Below are 19130 nucleotides of genomic sequence, written 5' to 3'. Positions count from 1 at the left end.
TAAACTTCTTCAAATGTTGATTTGATCAAAATGAAAAAGAAACTCTAATCTAGAATATAATAAATTGTTCCGTTTTTTTTTTAAGTTTAGTATATAAGTTTCACACAATAATTTTTTTTAATCTATTAACCACAAAATTGGATCCAGTAGACAATTTTGAAAGTTCATCAGCTAGCCACACATGGATGGTTAAGAATTAAACTTAAATTTAACCCAAAAAAGATTTGTTAATAATGAGAGAGAGAGAGAGAGAGAGAGAGAGAGATTGTACGTTGAGTCAGATGTTATAAACGTGGGATTTGGCAACAAAAAGGAAGGCAACGAAGCCAAGAACACTAAGGGCAGCCAATAAGAGGTAAAAGTAATCAAGATGTGCGTTGTTAAGATTGTTGGAAAACCAGCTGCGATGCCCATTGGCTTTAGTTGCCGTATCAATGACCGATATCAAAAGGCTGCTTAAGATGTTTCCCATACCAAGTATACTGATAAAAATGGCAGGTCCAACACTTTTCAAATCTTTTGGGACTTGATTATAGCACAGCTCTTGAAGCCCAACCACTGTAAAAACATCAGCCAAACCATTCAACACATATTGAGGAACCAACCACCAGAACCTCATTGGAATTGTCATCTCAGGTATATCAATCAGTCCATGTTCGAGTGCGGTCTGCAAACGTTTTTTCTCAACCAGAGAAGCAACCGCCATAGAGATAGTAGATATGACCATCCCAGTTCCTATTCTTTGCAATGTCGTTATGCCCGATGGATTTCCTGTAACTTTTTTGGCAATGGGAACAAACAAAAGATCATAGACCACGATGAAGATAACTATTGTGAAAGAAACAAGTGCTTCCAGTGAAGCGGCAGGAATGATGAAACCCGACATAATTGATCTGTCCAATGTAGCTGCTTGTTTGGTGAAGAAGGTGGCATCTTGTGAGAACGCAATGGTGAACACAACAACTGTAACCCATATTATAAGAATTCTGAGAATTGCCTTTGCTTCTTCAAGCTCACTGATGCTACACGTCATTGCAGTTTGGTTGGAATCAATAGGAACAATAATACAAGCTTTGTTGAGAAACCTGTCACACCAAACAATAATATGCATTCTGTCTAAGAAAAACAATGATTGACAAAACCGTCATGATTCAAGCCATCAAAGAACTTTCAATCTCATTTTCACTGGTAAATGGATGTAATATTCTTACTTGAATTGTTGAGAAGTAGACAAATCTTTGGCAGTTTGCTCGTCTTGAAAGGTGATTGATGAGGCAGGAGCTCTCAAATTCCTAATAGAAGCCACAAACACCCGAACAATTCTAAAAAATGGGCTCTTATCCGATTGCTTCAGGGTATTAAATCGATAAGTCTTGGTCCCAAGGAGAAAAAGAATGAAACCAGTGACCATTGAAACACAAGGAATTCCAAATCCCACAGCCCAACTAAGATTTTCCTGCGCATATGATATAGTCGGAATGGCTGCCACGATTCCGAAGCACGCACCAAAATACCACCAGTTGAAGAAGGAGCTCTTGAATTTGGCCTCTTGGGGATTTTGGGGATCAAACTGATCGGCTCCAAAAGCCTGGACGCAGGGCCTGTGCCCACCCTGTGCTATCCCAATTAGACACAGAGATAAGAAGAATAAAATGAGGTGAAGCTTGGGAGAGGAACAGGGCGCGAATTTGTTAGGGATTGCGCAGATGGAGGAGCTTGCAGTAGGAAGTAGCGTAGACAGAACCAACAACCCCAGTCCCTGTTCGAAATTCCAAAGTTTAAGGGAACAAGGGGATCAAGACAGAATCAGAAGCCAAAGAAGACGGTTTAAATGGAAATCAAAAAGAAAATGATGATGAGGGAGAGAGAGTAGAGACCAAAATATATGAAATAGATGCAAAAACAATAGTACGGTATCGTCCGAAGAAGGAATCGGCAAGAAATGCTCCAAAGAGAGTGAGAAGCATGGAGGTGCCAGCCCAGACATTGACAATCTCGGCCGCCGCAACGACGGAAATGCGAAGGGGGCCTGTCAGGTAGGTTATGAGGTTGGCGCCGATCCCGTAGAAAGCAAATCTCTCAGCAACCTCCATCCCTAAAATGAGAATCACGAATGAATTGACGAAGAGGAAGTACAGATAAGATATTAGAGAGATTTGGTTCACCTATGATGAAAGATGCGGATCGCCAAGTGGCGGAGGAGGATCTGAGGAGAGGTTGACCTTTGTAATCAACGGCGCCGTCAACCATGTCGGTAAGCAGCGGAGTTGCGTGGTCCATCGAGTCGATGAGGTCCATAGTTGGAAGAGCAGCAACCACCCTGACGCTGCCAATTCAAAAGGACATGGAACCTCCAAGGAAGCTGTCCGACTTCGAGTTGATTGTAAGGAAGGAGAAATAGTGGACACTAACAGTAACACTTTTTCTTCCTTCATATTATCCACCGTTTATCTTGTTTCTCTAAATTCAAATTATTAAGTTCGTTCAGTTGTAATTTCGTTGGGAACGTGTTTGGCTGTTTCCTAGGTTGATAACGATGGAAAGGAGATGTAATAGGACTTACAAACGAAATCAATCCAAACATGAGGTCGGAATTATAGCCTATTACAAATCCATTGGCCTCCCAGAAAGACCCTAGATACAAACGTGGGCTTCGCTGAAATAGAAAACTCTGTTGATGAGGCATGCCCACTAGCCTCAAATATTCCTCGCACGAATTAGTATTCCCAAAGTTCTATCCAGATGTACCACAATTTGGGAGTCGTCGAATTAGTTTAATCAAAACAAAAAGAAGATAATGAGTAAATAAATAAATTGCCACTAGAAGCATCCGACCCTAGGGGGAAAATGTCGTTTTGATGGAAATGGTTAACCCATGGTTTTCTCCTCAAACTCATGCATAACATGAAGTTCTGCAAGACTACAACAGAGAGAATTCTAAGAGATTCTGATAAGTCCCCGGGACTTAAGGTTTACACTAGAAAGAATAAGTAAGGTTGAAAGAGACTTATAGTTAGTTTTATCTTGTGGGCCCATAGGAATATTGTTAGTTGGGTCAGTTTATTTTCCCTCATATACTCTGTAATTGAAGAGGGGCATCTTTTGTGGCAACAGACTTATAGTAGAATTCTCTTTGAGAATTGTGGAGATCGAGAAGCTCTCAAAGCATTCCCCCGTTGTTGATAAATAAATTAAGGCTGTGGCCTTACCAGATTCATTCCACAAACCATTCAAAGATGTTCTCAGCATCAAACGAAACAAAACCATCTGAAAGGTTATGGACAATAAATGCGATCTTTCATGTATATTGTTCAATAGATTAAAAAGAGATTTTCCTTACAGTAAAAGAAATGCACTTTTGAGCATGTAGAAAGTCAATTCAAAGAGACTAAACCAAGTATCATACGAGATAAAATCTATAGCCTAGTGTAAATATTATAATACAAGGCTACAATAGATAAGAATTGTTGCAGTCGTACTTTTTTACCTGCTGTGTACATGTGATTTGGAAACAAACAGGAAAGCGACAAAGGCAACAACACTGAGCGCAGACAATAGCAAGTAAAAGTAATCAAGATGTGCCTTGTTCAGATTGTTGGAAAACCAACTATTCTGCTCACTGCCTCCAGTTACTTCATCAATAATAGAAACTAAAAGACTGCTTAAAATGCTTCCCATGCCCAAGACGCTAGTATAAAAGGCAAGGCCCATGCTTTTCAAATCTGTTGGAACTTGATCGTAGAAAAACTCTTGGAGACCAACCAATGTAAAAACTTCAGCCAAACCAAACAAGGTATATTGAGGAACTAGCCACCAAAAGCTCATTGGAATTGTTATGTCAGGCCTATCAACCAGACCGTGTTCATCAGCAATTCTTAATCTTTTCCTCTCAACCATGGTTGCAACCAACATTGAAATGGCAGACACGACCAGCCCAGTTCCTATACGCTGCAGTGTTGTGATACCAGATTGTATTCCTGTAAAAGCTCTGGCTATAGGAACAAATAAAAGATCATAGATGGTAATAAAGATAACGATCGAAAGTGGAACAAATGAATCGAGTGCAGCAGCAGGAATGATAAAGCCTGATAAAATTGATCTATCTATTGTGGCTCCTTGTTTGGTGAAGAATGTAGAGTCCTGTGCAAACACAATAGCAAATACAAGGACTGTAATCCATACTGGAAAAATTCTAAGAACTGCCTTTGCTTCTTCAACCTCGCTGGCACTGCACATCACTCCATGTTTGTTGGAGTCCTTTGGCACAATGCAAGCTTTGTTAAGAAAACTGCCAAATTTGAGGATCCAACGATTGTTAACACTGTATGTTGGCAATTATGCCAATTGATTAACTTGCACACCACCCACTTCATTTCCATTAGTAGAGAGCAACTGAAGTTTTTGATTGAATTAATGAAAACTGTAAATACGGAAGTCACTATGATCTCTAACTTATGTTAGCATTTCAATAGCAGTAATGACAATCAGAGAAAAATAGAACCATCATCTAAAGTTTAAAGAATTAAATGAATATGATAGACTAAATTCTAGTTACTTCATATTGGGCAAAGATTTTGTAATATTCTTACCTGAACTGTCCAGTATTCTGTTCTGACAAATCTGGACCATCTCCTTCTTCATCAAAGGTGACCGTAGAAGAAGCTCTACAATTCCTGATTGCAGACACAAATACCCGGCCGATTCTCAGAAATGGGGTCTTAGCATACATTTTGATACTATAACGATACGTGTTGGTCCCAAATAGAAACAAAAACGATGCAATCACCATCATAATACAAGGAATTCCAAATCCCAAACTCCAACTTAGGTTCTCCTCTGTATACGTTACCAGTAAAATGGCTACAAAGGTGCCAGCGCAGACACCAAAAAACCACCAATTGAAGAAGGAGCTTTTGGATTTGGCCTCTTGAGGGTGTAGGGCGTCAAATTGATCGGCTCCAAAAGCCTGTACGCAAGGCTTATGACCACCTTGCCCTATCCCTATAAGATACAGGGAGACGAAGAAGAAGATGAGCTGAAATTGGGAGTTCTGGGAGGAGGTTGTAGGAAGCATAGCAGAGAAAGATAGGAGTGACAGTCCCTGTAAGGAATTTTCAAGAGGATCAGGAATAGGATCATCTTCAAAGTGCGATGGAAAGAAGGAGCAGAAAGAGATACCAAGACATAAATTGCAGAAGAAAAAAGAATGGTGCGATATCGTCCGAAGAAGGAATCGGCGAGAAAGGCTCCGAGGAGAGTGAGTAGCATGGAGATGCCTGACCAGATGTTAACGGTCTCGGCGGCAGTGGCCACAGACTGGCCGAGTGGGCCGGTCAGATAAGTTATGAGGTTGGAGCCGATTCCGTAGTAAGCAAATCTCTCTGCCACCTCTACCCCTAAATCAAATGGAGAATATATATAGAAGTGTGTGGGAACTGGGAGTTGAGTTTGGTGGGTAAATGAATGTAATTGTATAAACTAATAATATACAAACCTATCATGAAAGAGGCGGACCTCCAACCACCGGAGCAGAATCGGAGGGCTGGCTGACCTTTGAAATCCACGGCGCTCTCCACAGTCTGGCTGAGTAGTGGAGTTGGCTGCTCCATTTTTGAAGGGAGGACAAACAGTGGAAGAAATGGAGTTGGATGGGATCTGAAAGATGAAGAGATACGATCTTTACTTAAATTCAACCATATGTAAGTTAGGGGCCACAAGGAGAATCAAAATCATAAATGATAAATTGTCAAAACCGCGGAACAGTGAATTTCTACCGTATAAATGGGATAATCATGACTTAAATACCTCTATCTACTTTGCAATATAGACCCCTAACTACAAAAATCACAAATACTTGTAATTAATACATACTATACAATTCTTTTAATTTTCTAATTTTTCCTACAAAAACAGACCATCTTCTGTAGAGGTTTTCTGACGCATTTGTTCTTCCATTTTTTAAAGGCTTTCCGTTTTTCCACGATCGGTTTCTTTTCCGTCACTTTTCCATCGTCTGCACGCCTTCCTTTTTTAATTGGTTTGCACCACCCAAAGTATCGATGGTTTGCACCACCCAAAGTATCGATGGTTTTTTTCGCTTCTGTTCCTTCTTCAACCTTTGGATGCTTCTGTTCCTTCTTCAACCTTGGATTTTTCCTCTATTTTTTGCATGTATCGGTAAAAAATACGAGTTCTCAAAATTTTCTTCATATTTTCTCTGCTTCTAACATTCTTCAAATTTTCAAATGGCTTCCCATCTGCATTTGTTTTCCACCCGCACTGTCGCTTCCCTTAATTCTGATTGATTGTGTTCCGGTGAATCTTCTATTTTTTAGATCATATTTAGCATGATTTTAGAGAGGGTCATTATATTTGCCATAATTTTAGAGAATGGTTGGAATTTGAATTTGAATTTTACTTAGATTTGAGATTTGAATCTTTTAAATAATTTTTCGTTACTTTTTTAATGTTTATATTAATAGTTAATTATTGCATCATCTTTATCATTATTTTAGGACGTATTCATTGTGTTAATATTTAATAGCTAAAGTTTGAATATATAATTATTGAAGGTAAAAATCAAAATAATTATAGGATATTGAAACCAATTAAACATGTTTAGGGACCCTTGAAAGAATATACTAATTTTTTTTATTTAGTTAATAATTCATAAGTGAGTGTGTTCACAAATACACTGTAATCGGTTTGCACCCAAAGTATCGGTGAGTTGTTTCGTTTCACACTTCTGTTTCTTCTTCAATCTTTGGATTTTTCCTCTGTTTTCTGTATCGGTAAAAAATACCAAGTTCTTAAATTTTTCTTCAAATTTTCTCCGGTCCTAACATTCTTCAAATTTTCAAATGGCTTTCCACCCGCACCGTCGCTTTCCACTTCTTCTTTTAGTACAAATTTTCGTTTCCCTTAATTCCGAGTGGTTGGCAAAATTAAAGATAGATCACATCTTATTTGGCATGATTTTAGGGAGAGTATTGGGATTTGATTCTAAACTTAAGTATTTTCGTTATATTTGCCATAATTTTAGGGAATGGTTGGAATTTGCTACTTGCATCATCTTTATCGTTATTTTAGGAATTATTCATTGCATTAAAATTTTAGGACGTGTTCATTGCATTAATAGCTAAAGTTTGAATATATAATTATTGAAGGTAAAAATCGGAATAATTATGGGATATTGAAACCAATTGAATATGTTTAGGGATATTTGAAAAAATATAATAAGTTTTTTATTTAGTTAATAATTATCATAAATGGGTGTATTCACAAATACACTGTAATCAGATATGGGATATTTTATTTGATTTTCCGATATTCTTAAATATACTATATTTGAATCTGGACAGTTCTCATCCATTGAGGGGTAATTTCGGACAAAAAAGTGGGAAACTATTTCAGACAGTTAGCTTTCTCATAAATAAAAGAAAATAAGAGTTTGCTATTTTTCTAATTTATATTCTTATATTTGTCATTTCCACGGATTCCTCTGTAAGTTATCGGATTTGACTTCTTGTCATCTCATCGATGTTGTGAAGCCCGAGACCCGAGTAGCCTGTAGCCCAAACTCGAATTTAAATTTAAATTTTTGGTTACATAGCATGGTTTATATTTGGGAAATGGACAAAAATTAAAATCTATTATGTTTGTATCATGCTTTGAAATGTTTAATTTAAAAATTAAGTTATTTTAAAAAAAAATTAGAGCTTTTACGAGCAATCTAAAATAGTTATTTAAATGTATTTTAAATAATTTAAATAAAAATGAATTTCTTCAAAAATATTTTTTTTGAAATCTTAGGATGCATTTGGATCGCCTATAAACAAAAATTTTCTTTCAAGAATACATTTTTTAAAAAATATTTTTTATAAAATGAGCTTAAAATCTAAATACTTACACGTTTGGTTTGATCTATTCGTAAATGTTTTCGGTTTGTCTTGTACTAACCATGTTTATACTTTGGTCAAATTACCATACTCAAGACTACTAAACATTATGAACTAATTTCATAAAGAAATACACAAATTTTGAATATTATCTTAAAATTATTAACTTTTTAGTTACTTGGCTAAACATTAATTTTATTTTTTTATTTTCTTTTTTGACAATTCAATTTTAGAAGCACAAATATCTTGAAATATAAATACATAACCATAAAAAACAAAAATTGATTTCCAACAACATAATATAAATAAGATCAAAAAAAATTTCGAGACAAAATAATATTATACAAAAAGATGTGCAATTCGATCACGTTCTTCATTCATCTCCATTTCATAAACTAAATGATCAAGTTTTTCATTGATTTCTTTTACAGATGTTAAGACGAAGTAGATTTGGCTGAAAGACAAATATTTGCAAATCTATGTATTTGAATGTATATGAACACACATTTAAAAAATACTCAAAGTATTATAGAAAAACAATGGGAGTAAAAAATATATAGGAAAAATGAATAGAAAAAATAGAAGTATTAAAAAAAAACAAAAAGAACATGGGAGTGAAAAATAGATAGAAAAAATGAATAGAAAAAATAGAAGTATTTAAAGAAAAAAACAAAAAGAATGTAGGAGTGAAAAATATATAGGAAAAAAGAATAGAAAAAATAGAAGTATTTAAAAAAAAAAAGTGGAGTGAAAAATAGATAGGAAAAAAAATAGAAAAAAAATAGAAGAAAAAGAATTAGATATTTGGGAGGAATTACTCAGTAAACACCAAATAAATATTTGTTTTAAAATTTTGTTGTGTTTTCTCCATAATAATTTATTTCATTGTTTTATATTTTAAAAATGTTATTTTAAACTAATGTCAAATACCTCAATTTATCTTAAATGAATTATTTTATAAATTAAATACTTCAACAGTCAATTCAAACACACTCTTTATGCGCCTAACCCATCTTTTGCATTTTGATACTGCCCTTGATTAATTTTGAAAATGTAATTATTCTAATTTAAATTTTAGAATATCCTTTTATTTATTTTCATCTTATTTTATTTTAAAATAATTATTATAGATAATACAAAAATTAAATTATAACATAATTTATTGAACTCCTATGGTGAATTTTAAATTTTTGTTATATATTTTAAATAGTTTTAATATTTTACTATTTAAAAAATGTCTCTTCAATTTATTTCTTTTCTTTATTTTAATTTCTTTGTTATCATAATATAAATTAATCTACCTTAAAAACAACCAGAAACTAAAGTATAATTTAACATAGATAATTTTAAGTTTAAAATTTAAAACAACATTTTTTTTAATTCTAAAATTTTATTTAACATCCATGTTGTTTTGTTTCCATTGTTTTAGGTCTTTAAAATAATGATTAATTTTAAAAGTAAACCTTGATTTTTTTTATATATATTGTAAATATTATTTTACCCTTTGGTAAGAAAAACTCATTATCATTGTTTGGCAGTTTCCTTTATCATGATTAGAGGCAAGTTTATTTATTTTTAATTATTTAATGAATAGAAGTGGTAAATAATATAACATTTGATGAAATATTTACACTTTCTATAAAAAAAATCAATTATAATAAATTTTAAATTTTAATGATCTTGTTGTATGAAGTGAAAATAATTTATTAAAATTTTCTACTTTTTAATAGAACCCTTTTAGTGAACAATAATTCTCCACCATTCTACTTTTTATATTCAAGATAAAATAAAGATGATAAAACTCACGATCATAATCATTATGTCAAAATAATTACTTTTTGTTATTCAATTAGTAATAATTAATAAACATAAACTAGGAGAATTTGTATTGGGTAGCACTGTGAGAATATGGTTTAGCAATAATAGCATCAACTTTTCCAATTTTACAAATATAGCAAATTTTTAATTCAATATTTTCTATTTCAAGCTTTTAATTCTTTTATTCTGTTTGTTTCTTTTAGGTTTATCCTCTTCTCCCTCTTCACAATTTCTCTTATAGGAAAAATATTTTGTTGCTTCAACGATTTGTTCTTCATAATCAGTATATTGTAATTGGTGTCCACAATTGGTAAAAGAGTTTTGATCATCATCTTTTCCTTCTTCTCTTTTGTGAATCACACATATTTATAAATGTATTGAAATTAAGGCTACAATTTGTTTTTCCTCATATCTCATATTTATAAATTTATTTAAACTTAGGCTACGATTTGTTCTTTCTCACCTCTTTTATATTGCATTAATCTTGATTTTAGAATATCAATGATACATTAATTGTAATATGAAACATAATGGTTGTTAATCGGAGTAATTTAATTTCGTCTATGATTGTTCTCTACTTTCTTCGATGTGTATTTTGGAGGTGAATCTGATTTCAAATTATCTTCTTTTAATTGTTTACGTTGGTTCTGTTTTGGTTTTAATTTGTATTAGTTTTGTATATCAGTGTTATGATGTACTTATATGAAATACTTGGTTAATATATTTACTATGTGATTTTTATTTTTGCAGTTCCTGTAGCTACTGATGGTTAAGTATATAATAAATCATGTATCAATTGTATTAATGGTATAAATCAATGCATTATTAAGTATATAAATAATATAACTCAACTTATCATTATCAAGTATATCAACAATTAACATATTAGTAAAGCGAACCATTATCAAGAATCAATCAAGTTTATCGGTATAATATCAATATTGTATAAAGTATATAAGCAAGACTTCAAGTATATCAAATGCATTTAATCAATATAGTGTATCAGTGAATAAATTCTAAATATATATGCAGTACATCAAGTATATCAAACATATCATATGTGTTAAGCGAATCAAATTTGTTGAATATAACAAGTTTATCAACAGTGCATCAAATGTAACAAGCTTATCGGTGAAACATTTAAGTGTATCAAACTAATCAAATGTATCAATGAAACACAACGTGAAAGCAAGTTTGTAATCTTCCATTTTCAAATTTAGGCTAGTTCGGATTTTGATATTTTTGCAAAACCAACAGTTATGTGTTGTGGACCTAACTTATTGAACCTATTATGAAAAATGTGTAAGAAGCCCTAAAAGTTATAGTGGGTGTATTTTAGATACATCAGCAAGTTAAGTTATTATACATCAAACAATAAATTAAAACATTTTAAATGTGTATTGGACATCAATTAGTAAACACTAGAAATAATGCATTTAAAATTGATTAAGGTAAGTATACACAATAATCGTGTTAAATTTTATTTTAATCTCTCAAAATAGGTCATTCTTAAAAAAAAACAAAAAATTGATATACCTCTAAAAATAGAGATAAATAAATGTCTACGTGTGTGTATTATTAAGTTAGAAATGCTTAACTCAAACATTTAAATACATTTGTAATAATTTTTTTTTTAATTTTCCATCATAAGACTATATGTCACTTTCATGATATTAATGGATTTTTTCCTGTATGTTCTTGAAACCCATTCCGGCACGTAATCTAAAATTTTAAGTTCAAATTATATTATGGTGGTTGTAAAAGAAATATATATATATATATTTATATATATATATATATAGCGTTTACTTTTTTTTTTTTAATTTAAAAAAGCCTAATTTATGATGGTGGTTTATATGAAAATTGAAGATAGAGAGAAAGGGACAGCAGAGAAACAACAAGCTACAACTTTGCTTGGCCAGTGGGGGCAATAACCAGATAGATTCGTAGACCAGACTCGGCATTCATTTAACAACCTGACAAAAATACCCCTACTTTTATATCATATTATATATTTCAATTATTTTTAAATCAAACTGTGTCTATATTCTAAAATAGATTGATTTACATTTTCTTTTAGGCCGTAACTTTTACTTTAATTAGGTTTTAAACTCAATTCCATGTATGGTCCATTATTCTAAAATAACAAAGCATTTCTCTCTCTTTTACGCCTTCAATGTTATTGTTTTATGAAAAAATAAATATTTATATTTGTTTTTGAAATTGAGCAATATTATATTTATTTTAGAAAGAGTGTTTGTTTTGGTGATGGTTTACAATAAGTTTAGTTGATACAACAATAAATTAAATTTGGTTGAGATTTTGCATATTAAATCAATAGAGTTATTTATTGTCATTGGAATACTTTGAATTTTATACCTGTAATATTTGTATAAAAGAAAACTGCCGGCGGGGAAACAATGATATATGGGGAGTGGACAGGCTGTGAGAAACGGAAGGAAGAGAAAGGACAGGTGTGGAAAGAGAAGAGAGATAAACGTGAGTGGCAAATAGAAGTAGGTCCCAGCAGGAATGGAATCCGAGATTTTATTCTCTGCGACAGCCATGTCCGTATATATTATACAAATTGGGTTCAACGCCCAGCAAACCACAAGGAATTATCTCCTTCCCAATCCCACCTAAGCCTATAGCCTTGCTTGGACTTTTGAAAACCACGGGCTGGAATCATCTCTATCCATTTTTTTTTATGCTTACCAAATGCAATCAACATACGGAACAGTATATATTTATGTATAATCATTAAAACACACAAATTCTCCCCCCTCCCCCTAACAATTTACGACAAAAATTAAAAAAAAAAAAGATTAATACAGATTTCTTTTGAAGATGACAAAAAAAACGAACGATGTTGGTACATACTTGATACACTCGACATCATACTAATATACACTACTTATATCCATTTGATACATTTTATATAATTACGATGTACACTTGATACTTTTCTAATATGTTCTTCGTACGCTTATACACTACTAATATCCATTTAACATATTATCCATATTCACTCTAATATACTTGATATCCTTCTAATAAACATTTAATATTCACTTGATACATTTGATATATATTTCATATACGCTCAATACACATTTTGATACACACTTGATACGTGTTTGATATACCAAAATTTTAGATTTACGATAATAGATTTTGAAATTTTTGTTAATGGATTGCGAAAAGAAAAATATATATTTATTTTAAAAATATAAACTACAAAAAAAGTGTTTTATGTTCTTTTACCAAAGTCGATAAATAACGTCTTATTTTTAAAATATCACATTACTTTATTTACTTAAATGTCATTGGACATATTTACTTAATTATCATTAGATAAAAAAACTTTAATATTTTGTTGTCATTTTTAATATTTGTGGCAAGGGTATATTTTGTATCATTTGATTTGACTTTTTTAAGGCTATATTTGTAAAATAAAATAAAAAGAAAACAAAAGTGTGCGATAAACCTACAAATCCCTAAATTCAACCTGCCACACACTATAATTGTCCGCTAACAGTTAATTCGTACATATGATTTTAGTATTTGAAAAAAGAATTAGTAATTGTTGAGATACTTATCTTTTCTTTTTCTTTTTTATACCATTTTAAAATGGTTCAAATCTTTTTTTATCATTTTTAAAATTGCTTTCAATCCTAAACTAAACACAAATTTGGACGATATAAAAAATACTATTTAAAAGTATACAATTGAATTTGAAACTAATTTTAATTGATTAAAACTTATTTAGGAGTGCTTAAAAATATGACACAAGATGAGGATTACTCTCTAACATGCCATGATAAATATAACTTGTGTAGTTACATTTAAATTTCAAATGTTTATAACCTCGTTTGATATCTATATTTTAAAATCGAGGACAGTATAATAAGAAATTTTACCTAAACATGAGTAATTTTTTCGAATTTAAAGAGAAAAAAAATGAAATTCATGAATCAATGTATATTGATTTAAACTATAAAACTGTTAAAATCTAAGGTCTGTTTGGTTCGTGATCCGAAATTTATTTTGAAAAACAAAGAATTTAGAGGAAAACAAAAATAAAATATTATTTTTACTGTATTCAAAATCACGTTTAGTTTCAATTTAAAATTTTGAAATTCGAATTCAAACTTTAAAATTTGTGTGTTAGTTGTAAATTTGAAAATACAATGATGCATGTTATGTTCATAATTTCTAAAAAAACAAAACTATAATTCTTTTTTTAGAATGAGCTATTTTACATTGTTATTTAAAATCGTTTTTAAATGTTAAGTATACCCAACCCGTTTGGATTATTTTTTACATTTTTTAAAAAACGTGAAAATAAAAAACAATCACGAATTAAATTTGAATATCTTTTGTTTCTAAAATAATAATAAAATTAGAAAGCTTGTGGGAAAAAAATTGCACGTAAAACTCAAACTAATTAGAGCTGGAGATTGTAGCAACTTCACTTGGCTTAGATAATCATCAAGGTTAGTTGGCAATTCTTAAACTAAAGTCGTGTACTTTTATGTATGTATATTAGTCCACTTTTAAAAGGTTAAGAGAAAGATAATGACAACTAATGTCACTCTGGAAACAGTGTTTTCTTTTTCTTATTATTATTCACAGGGTTAACGAAAAAAGTAAGATAAAAATGGTATCCGCTTGCAATATTCTGAGTTTGGTTTGAGTTATGAGAATAAATTTAGTTCTTACAAATAGTTAGTAAATTAAAAGGTTTAGAATAAAATTGAAAACTTTTAAATAGTAGTAAAATGACACCAAACTCTAGATGATCCTATTAATTATAGGACAAGTTTGTGACCACAATAATTTAAAGTACGTTTGATAGATAATTCATATTCTATTTTATGTTTTTATGATTCAATCCATATTTGTTTGGTAGACAATTTGGATTCTGTTTGTAAAAATCATTTTTAGACCATGCAATTCGAGCAGTGTAAAGTCTGAAAACAACATTTTTTTTAATGTTTTTATCATATATAGATTTTGAACTTTACAATTTTTGAAAAATAAAATTATATTAAATATATACAAAAGTATTTAGAAATTCAATATGTGATGTTATGAATTCAATCTATTTTTTTAATATTATATGTATATTATATAATATTTATAAATTATATAATAATATAAAATAATAATTATATGAAATTTAGGCTAAATTACAAATTCGATCTATATGATTTTAAAAGGACTGAGTTTGATCACTATAGTTCATAATTGAAATTTGGTTTTCTTAGTTGATAAAATCATACAAAATAGTCTCGTTTCTAAGGACTATTTATAAAGGTTGTCAAGTGATAAGGTCTATATATGAGATTTAATCAAACTACGTACTAAAATCTAACTTTATTCGAAAAATAGGAACTAAAATTGTAATTTAATAAATTTTTTATACATAAAATATGTTCATAAATAGATTAATAATAGTTTATAAAATAAAATTTAGTAATTAAGTAAGACTAGTTTTATGGTTTATAAATATAGATTGAAACACATTTTTTAAATAGAATTTAACATACCATCAAACACATATTCGAAAATATATAATACAACTTTACTTAGGTGTTTGGTTTTAGATAATGTACCAAACATACACCTACTTCTAAAACTAAATTTTATGATTTGAAAGGGAAGAGTAAAGTTAAAAGAATGAAATTGATGATTGGAAGTTTGAGAAGGGAGAATAACGTTGTAAAAAGAAGGGGAGGAGAAGGATGTGAAGGAGATAGAAAAGAGGAGAAGGACCCACAAACAAAATGGTATGACAGCTGGCGAAGGGCTCTGACAGTCTGTTCTTTCTTATCATTACAACGGCAAACAACACACATACCCCTCCTCTCGCATACTTTTTCTTCTTCTTTGCTAGGGTGTCCAAATCATTATTATCAAAATAAAATAAATATCAAACAATTCATTTTCGAACTGTTTTCAAATTAACAAAATCAACCACAAAAACAAATATTTATAAAAATATAGACGGTAATATTTGAATACTGATTCGTTGTAACTCAAACTAATTTATCGTTTCCATAATTTTTCTTAATATTTTATACATTTGAATTTCTTTTTTGTCTTTTTAGTAGATTTATTTTAGTAGGTTGTAACATTTTTCTATTTTTGAAAAAAATTGATTTACGTAAAACAATTAATTATCAATAAAAAATAAATACTAAAATAATCATTTCCCAACATTCACACGCCAATCTATTTCCATTTATTTCTATTTCCATCCCTTTCCTTCCTTCCTTTCTCTGTCTCACAATATACTCCTTATTCTCTCTTCTCTCTGCTCTCTACTCCCTACTCCCTACTCTCTACTCTCTCTCCTTCTTCCTTCTTTCTAATCATGGCTGAGGAAACCCAGAAGCCTGCTGCTGCCGAACCGCCGCCTTCTTCCCAGCCTGTCCCGGAAGAACCTCCTGTTGTTCCGCCTCCTGCCCCTGAGAAGGAACTACCTGACCCTGCTCCTGCTCCTGCTCCTGCGAACCCTGATTCGGTGGAGGAAGTTGCAGAGGCCGAGAAGCCCAAGGCGGCCGAAGACTTTGAGAAGATCTCTCAGTCGGTTTCTTTCAAGGAGGAGACCAACGTTGTTGCTGAGCTTCCGGAGTCGCAGAGGAAGGCGCTGGCCGATCTTAAGCTTCTGATTCAGGAGGCTCTCAATAACCACGACTTCACTGCCCCTCTACCCCCTCCCCCGGCCAAGGAAGAAGAGAAGCCGACCGAGGAAAAGAAGGAAGACACTGACAAACCTGCCGAAGACCCTAAAATCGAACAGGAATCCCAAGCTGTACCCGAGGAACAACCTCTCAAGGATGTGGTCGAAGAGCCTCCCAAAACCCAACCAGAACCAGAACCAGAGACCGTGACCGTCACGGTCACGGTGGAAGATACAATCACTCCTAATCCCGCGCCCGAGACTTCCTTGGCTCCAAAACCCGAAGAGAAGGCGGCAGACACGTCGAAGGTGGTGGAAAAAGTGGCAGTTATCGACGAAGATGGTGCCAAGACGGTGGAAGCGATCGAGGAAACTGTAGTTGCGGTCTCGACCTCGGAGCCGAAGGAACCAACCCTTCCCAAGGAAGAGGCGGAGGCAGAGGCCGAAGCAGAAGCGGCGGAGCCTGTACCGCCACCTCCACCAGAGGAGGTGTTTATCTGGGGAATTCCTCTCCTCGGCGACGAAAGGAGCGATGTGATCCTGTTGAAATTCCTCCGAGCCAGAGACTTCAAGGTGAAAGATGCTTTCACTATGATCAAGAACACGGTTCGTTGGCGAAAACAATTCGGCATCGAGGCTCTTCTGGACGAGGACTTGGGGAACCAGTGGGACAAAGTGGTGTTCTCCCATGGCGTCGACAGGGAAGGCCACCCAGTCTGCTACAACGTGTTCGGTGAGTTCGAGAACAAGGACTTGTATCAGACCACCTTCTCTGACGACGAAAAGAGCCTCAAATTCTTGCGATGGAGGATTCAGTTTTTGGAGAAGAGCATCAGAAAGCTCGACTTCAGCCCCAGTTGCATCTCCACCATTGTTCAAGTCAACGACCTCAAAAACTCGCCTGGACTCACAAAGTGGGAGCTCAGAAACGCCACCAAGCGAGCTCTGCAACTATTCCAAGACAATTATCCTGAATTCGCTGCCAAACAGGTATCGCCGTATTCATTTCATTTTTCTTTCTCCCTCCAAAACAATTTTATTAAATAATTGTTTGGACTTACGATGGATGGATTTAATTCCTCTGAAGGTGTTCATCAACGTGCCATGGTGGTACTTAGCTGTGAACAGGATGATCAGCCCCTTCTTCACTCAGAGAACGAAAAGCAAGTTTGTGTTCGCTGGACCATCCAAGACTGCTGAGACCCTATTCAAGTGAGTGTATAATTACAAATTTTGTTTTGATTTGTTTTATTTGTCTTTTTCATTTTTCCGCCATTATGTCTCAGTCAGTCTCATTTAGCCTTGGCCTGCACTTTTGTTTCCTTGTGTTCCTCTCTCAGGTACGTTGCTCCTGAACAAGTACCAGTTCAATATGGTGGATTAAGCAGGGAAGGCGAGCAAGAATTTTCCGTTGAAGACCCTGTTACTGAAGTTGCCATTAAGGCAGCAACCAAACACACTGTTGAATTCCCAATTTCTGAGGTAGGAGGAGGACATGTTCTTATCAGAATGTCTTGTGTTTTTTCTCTGTTTATTTGATTTGAATCTAAAAGCAGATCCATCTGTTTTTGTAGCCAAGCCTTCTGGTTTGGGAATTGAGAGTTGTAGGATGGGATGTCAGCTATGGGGCAGAGTTCTCGCCCAGTGCTGAAGGTGGCTATACTGTGATTGTACAAAAGACAACGAAGCTTGGGCCAGCTGATGAACCTGTGATTTCCAACAGCTACAGGGTTGGCGAAGCTGGTAAAATTGTGCTCACCATCGACAATTTGAGCTCCAAGAAGAAGAAGATCTTGTTGTACAGATCAAAGACCAAACCCGTTTCTGATTGATGGAGTTGCAAAAGCTTTGATCAAATCACCTATTTCAATTTGATGATGAACACAAAACTGCAGACACAATAAGCAGGGTTCTCTATTTATGAATGATACAGTGTTTTTTCTTTTCTTGTTCCATTTGTTGAAAAATTTAAATCTTATTTCTCCAATTTGGATAGTCTTACAAACAGGATTGGTGGGTGGGAGTTGGATTTCTTTTGTATGCCTTCTTTCTTTCCATGTTTGCTTGGTTGTTGTGATCATTTGGGGTTGCAGCTAGATTGGCGGGGAGAGCTGTCTGAAATTGTCTGGACTCCCAGGAACAAGAGAGAGAGGAGAGGGCTTTGTGTTGGTTCTCTTGATAGTATTCTGTAATATTTGTGTAAATTTGTTGTATTATTTATTTGTTACTCTATTTCCTTCAATCTGTGTATTGGTTTATTTTTCTACCTTAAATCAAAAGATTTGTTGCGCTTAATTTCATTTTCTTCTTTGATCATTCATGTTTGTTAATACAGTTGTATTTTCTTGGCATGATTAGCTTTCTGCCAATGACTTGACCGACAAGTTTCAAAGCCATCCAGCCTGTTTTTGTTCTCTCATCTGGCTTTTGATAATGGAGTTTTGAAATTGTGGAAAATGACTATTTTATTAAAAGGATAATTACTTTGTTGGATGAACCAAAATAATTGTAGAGAGAGAGTTGGCCAGAGCACGTATCAGTAGAAGTTCCAAAGTCTCTCTTTTTCATGTTGATGGGTTTTGATAAGTCTTATCACAAATATAATACCTTGAAGGTAAATATATAGATAGATTACCCAATGAACTCTATAGATTCAAGGGTTGAGATGTTTTTTCTTTTACCTAGTTCAATATGAACTATACCAGATTTTTGGTTTAACTATTCAT

The 19130-nt window shown here is 33.1% G+C and overlaps 3 protein-coding genes across 3 annotated transcripts; 1 reads left to right on the top strand and 2 right to left on the bottom strand.

Moving 5' to 3' along the window:
- Positions 1 to 265: 265 nt before the first annotated feature.
- Positions 266 to 3254, bottom strand: LOC103498766 (protein NRT1/ PTR FAMILY 5.10-like). The gene is made up of 4 exons (XM_017046940.2): positions 2166 to 3254; positions 1878 to 2095; positions 1212 to 1759; positions 266 to 1085 (listed from the first exon to the last, which is right to left on the bottom strand). The coding sequence occupies exons 1-4, from the start codon at positions 2296 to 2298 to the stop codon at positions 278 to 280; spliced, it is 1707 nt and encodes a 568-aa protein (XP_016902429.1). The 5' UTR covers positions 2299 to 3254; the 3' UTR covers positions 266 to 277.
- Positions 3255 to 3403: 149 nt separating this feature from the next.
- Positions 3404 to 5670, bottom strand: LOC103498725 (protein NRT1/ PTR FAMILY 5.10-like). Its single transcript, XM_008461458.3, has 4 exons — positions 5495 to 5670; positions 5179 to 5396; positions 4590 to 5101; positions 3404 to 4288 (listed from the first exon to the last, which is right to left on the bottom strand). Exons 1-4 carry the CDS (start codon positions 5607 to 5609, stop codon positions 3484 to 3486), a joined length of 1650 nt encoding a protein of 549 aa, XP_008459680.1. The 5' UTR covers positions 5610 to 5670; the 3' UTR covers positions 3404 to 3483.
- Positions 5671 to 15948: 10278 nt separating this feature from the next.
- Positions 15949 to 18699, top strand: LOC103498726 (patellin-3-like). Its single transcript, XM_051090075.1, has 4 exons — positions 15949 to 17394; positions 17492 to 17616; positions 17745 to 17886; positions 17979 to 18699. Exons 1-4 carry the CDS (start codon positions 16096 to 16098, stop codon positions 18234 to 18236), a joined length of 1824 nt encoding a protein of 607 aa, XP_050946032.1. The 5' UTR covers positions 15949 to 16095; the 3' UTR covers positions 18237 to 18699.
- Positions 18700 to 19130: the final 431 nt, after the last annotated feature.

Source organism: Cucumis melo, chromosome 9 (assembly GCF_025177605.1).
Source record: "Cucumis melo cultivar AY chromosome 9, USDA_Cmelo_AY_1.0, whole genome shotgun sequence".
In the NCBI taxonomy this organism is placed as follows: domain Eukaryota; kingdom Viridiplantae; phylum Streptophyta; class Magnoliopsida; order Cucurbitales; family Cucurbitaceae; genus Cucumis; species Cucumis melo.
This window is presented reverse-complemented; position numbering and strand designations above follow the sequence as displayed.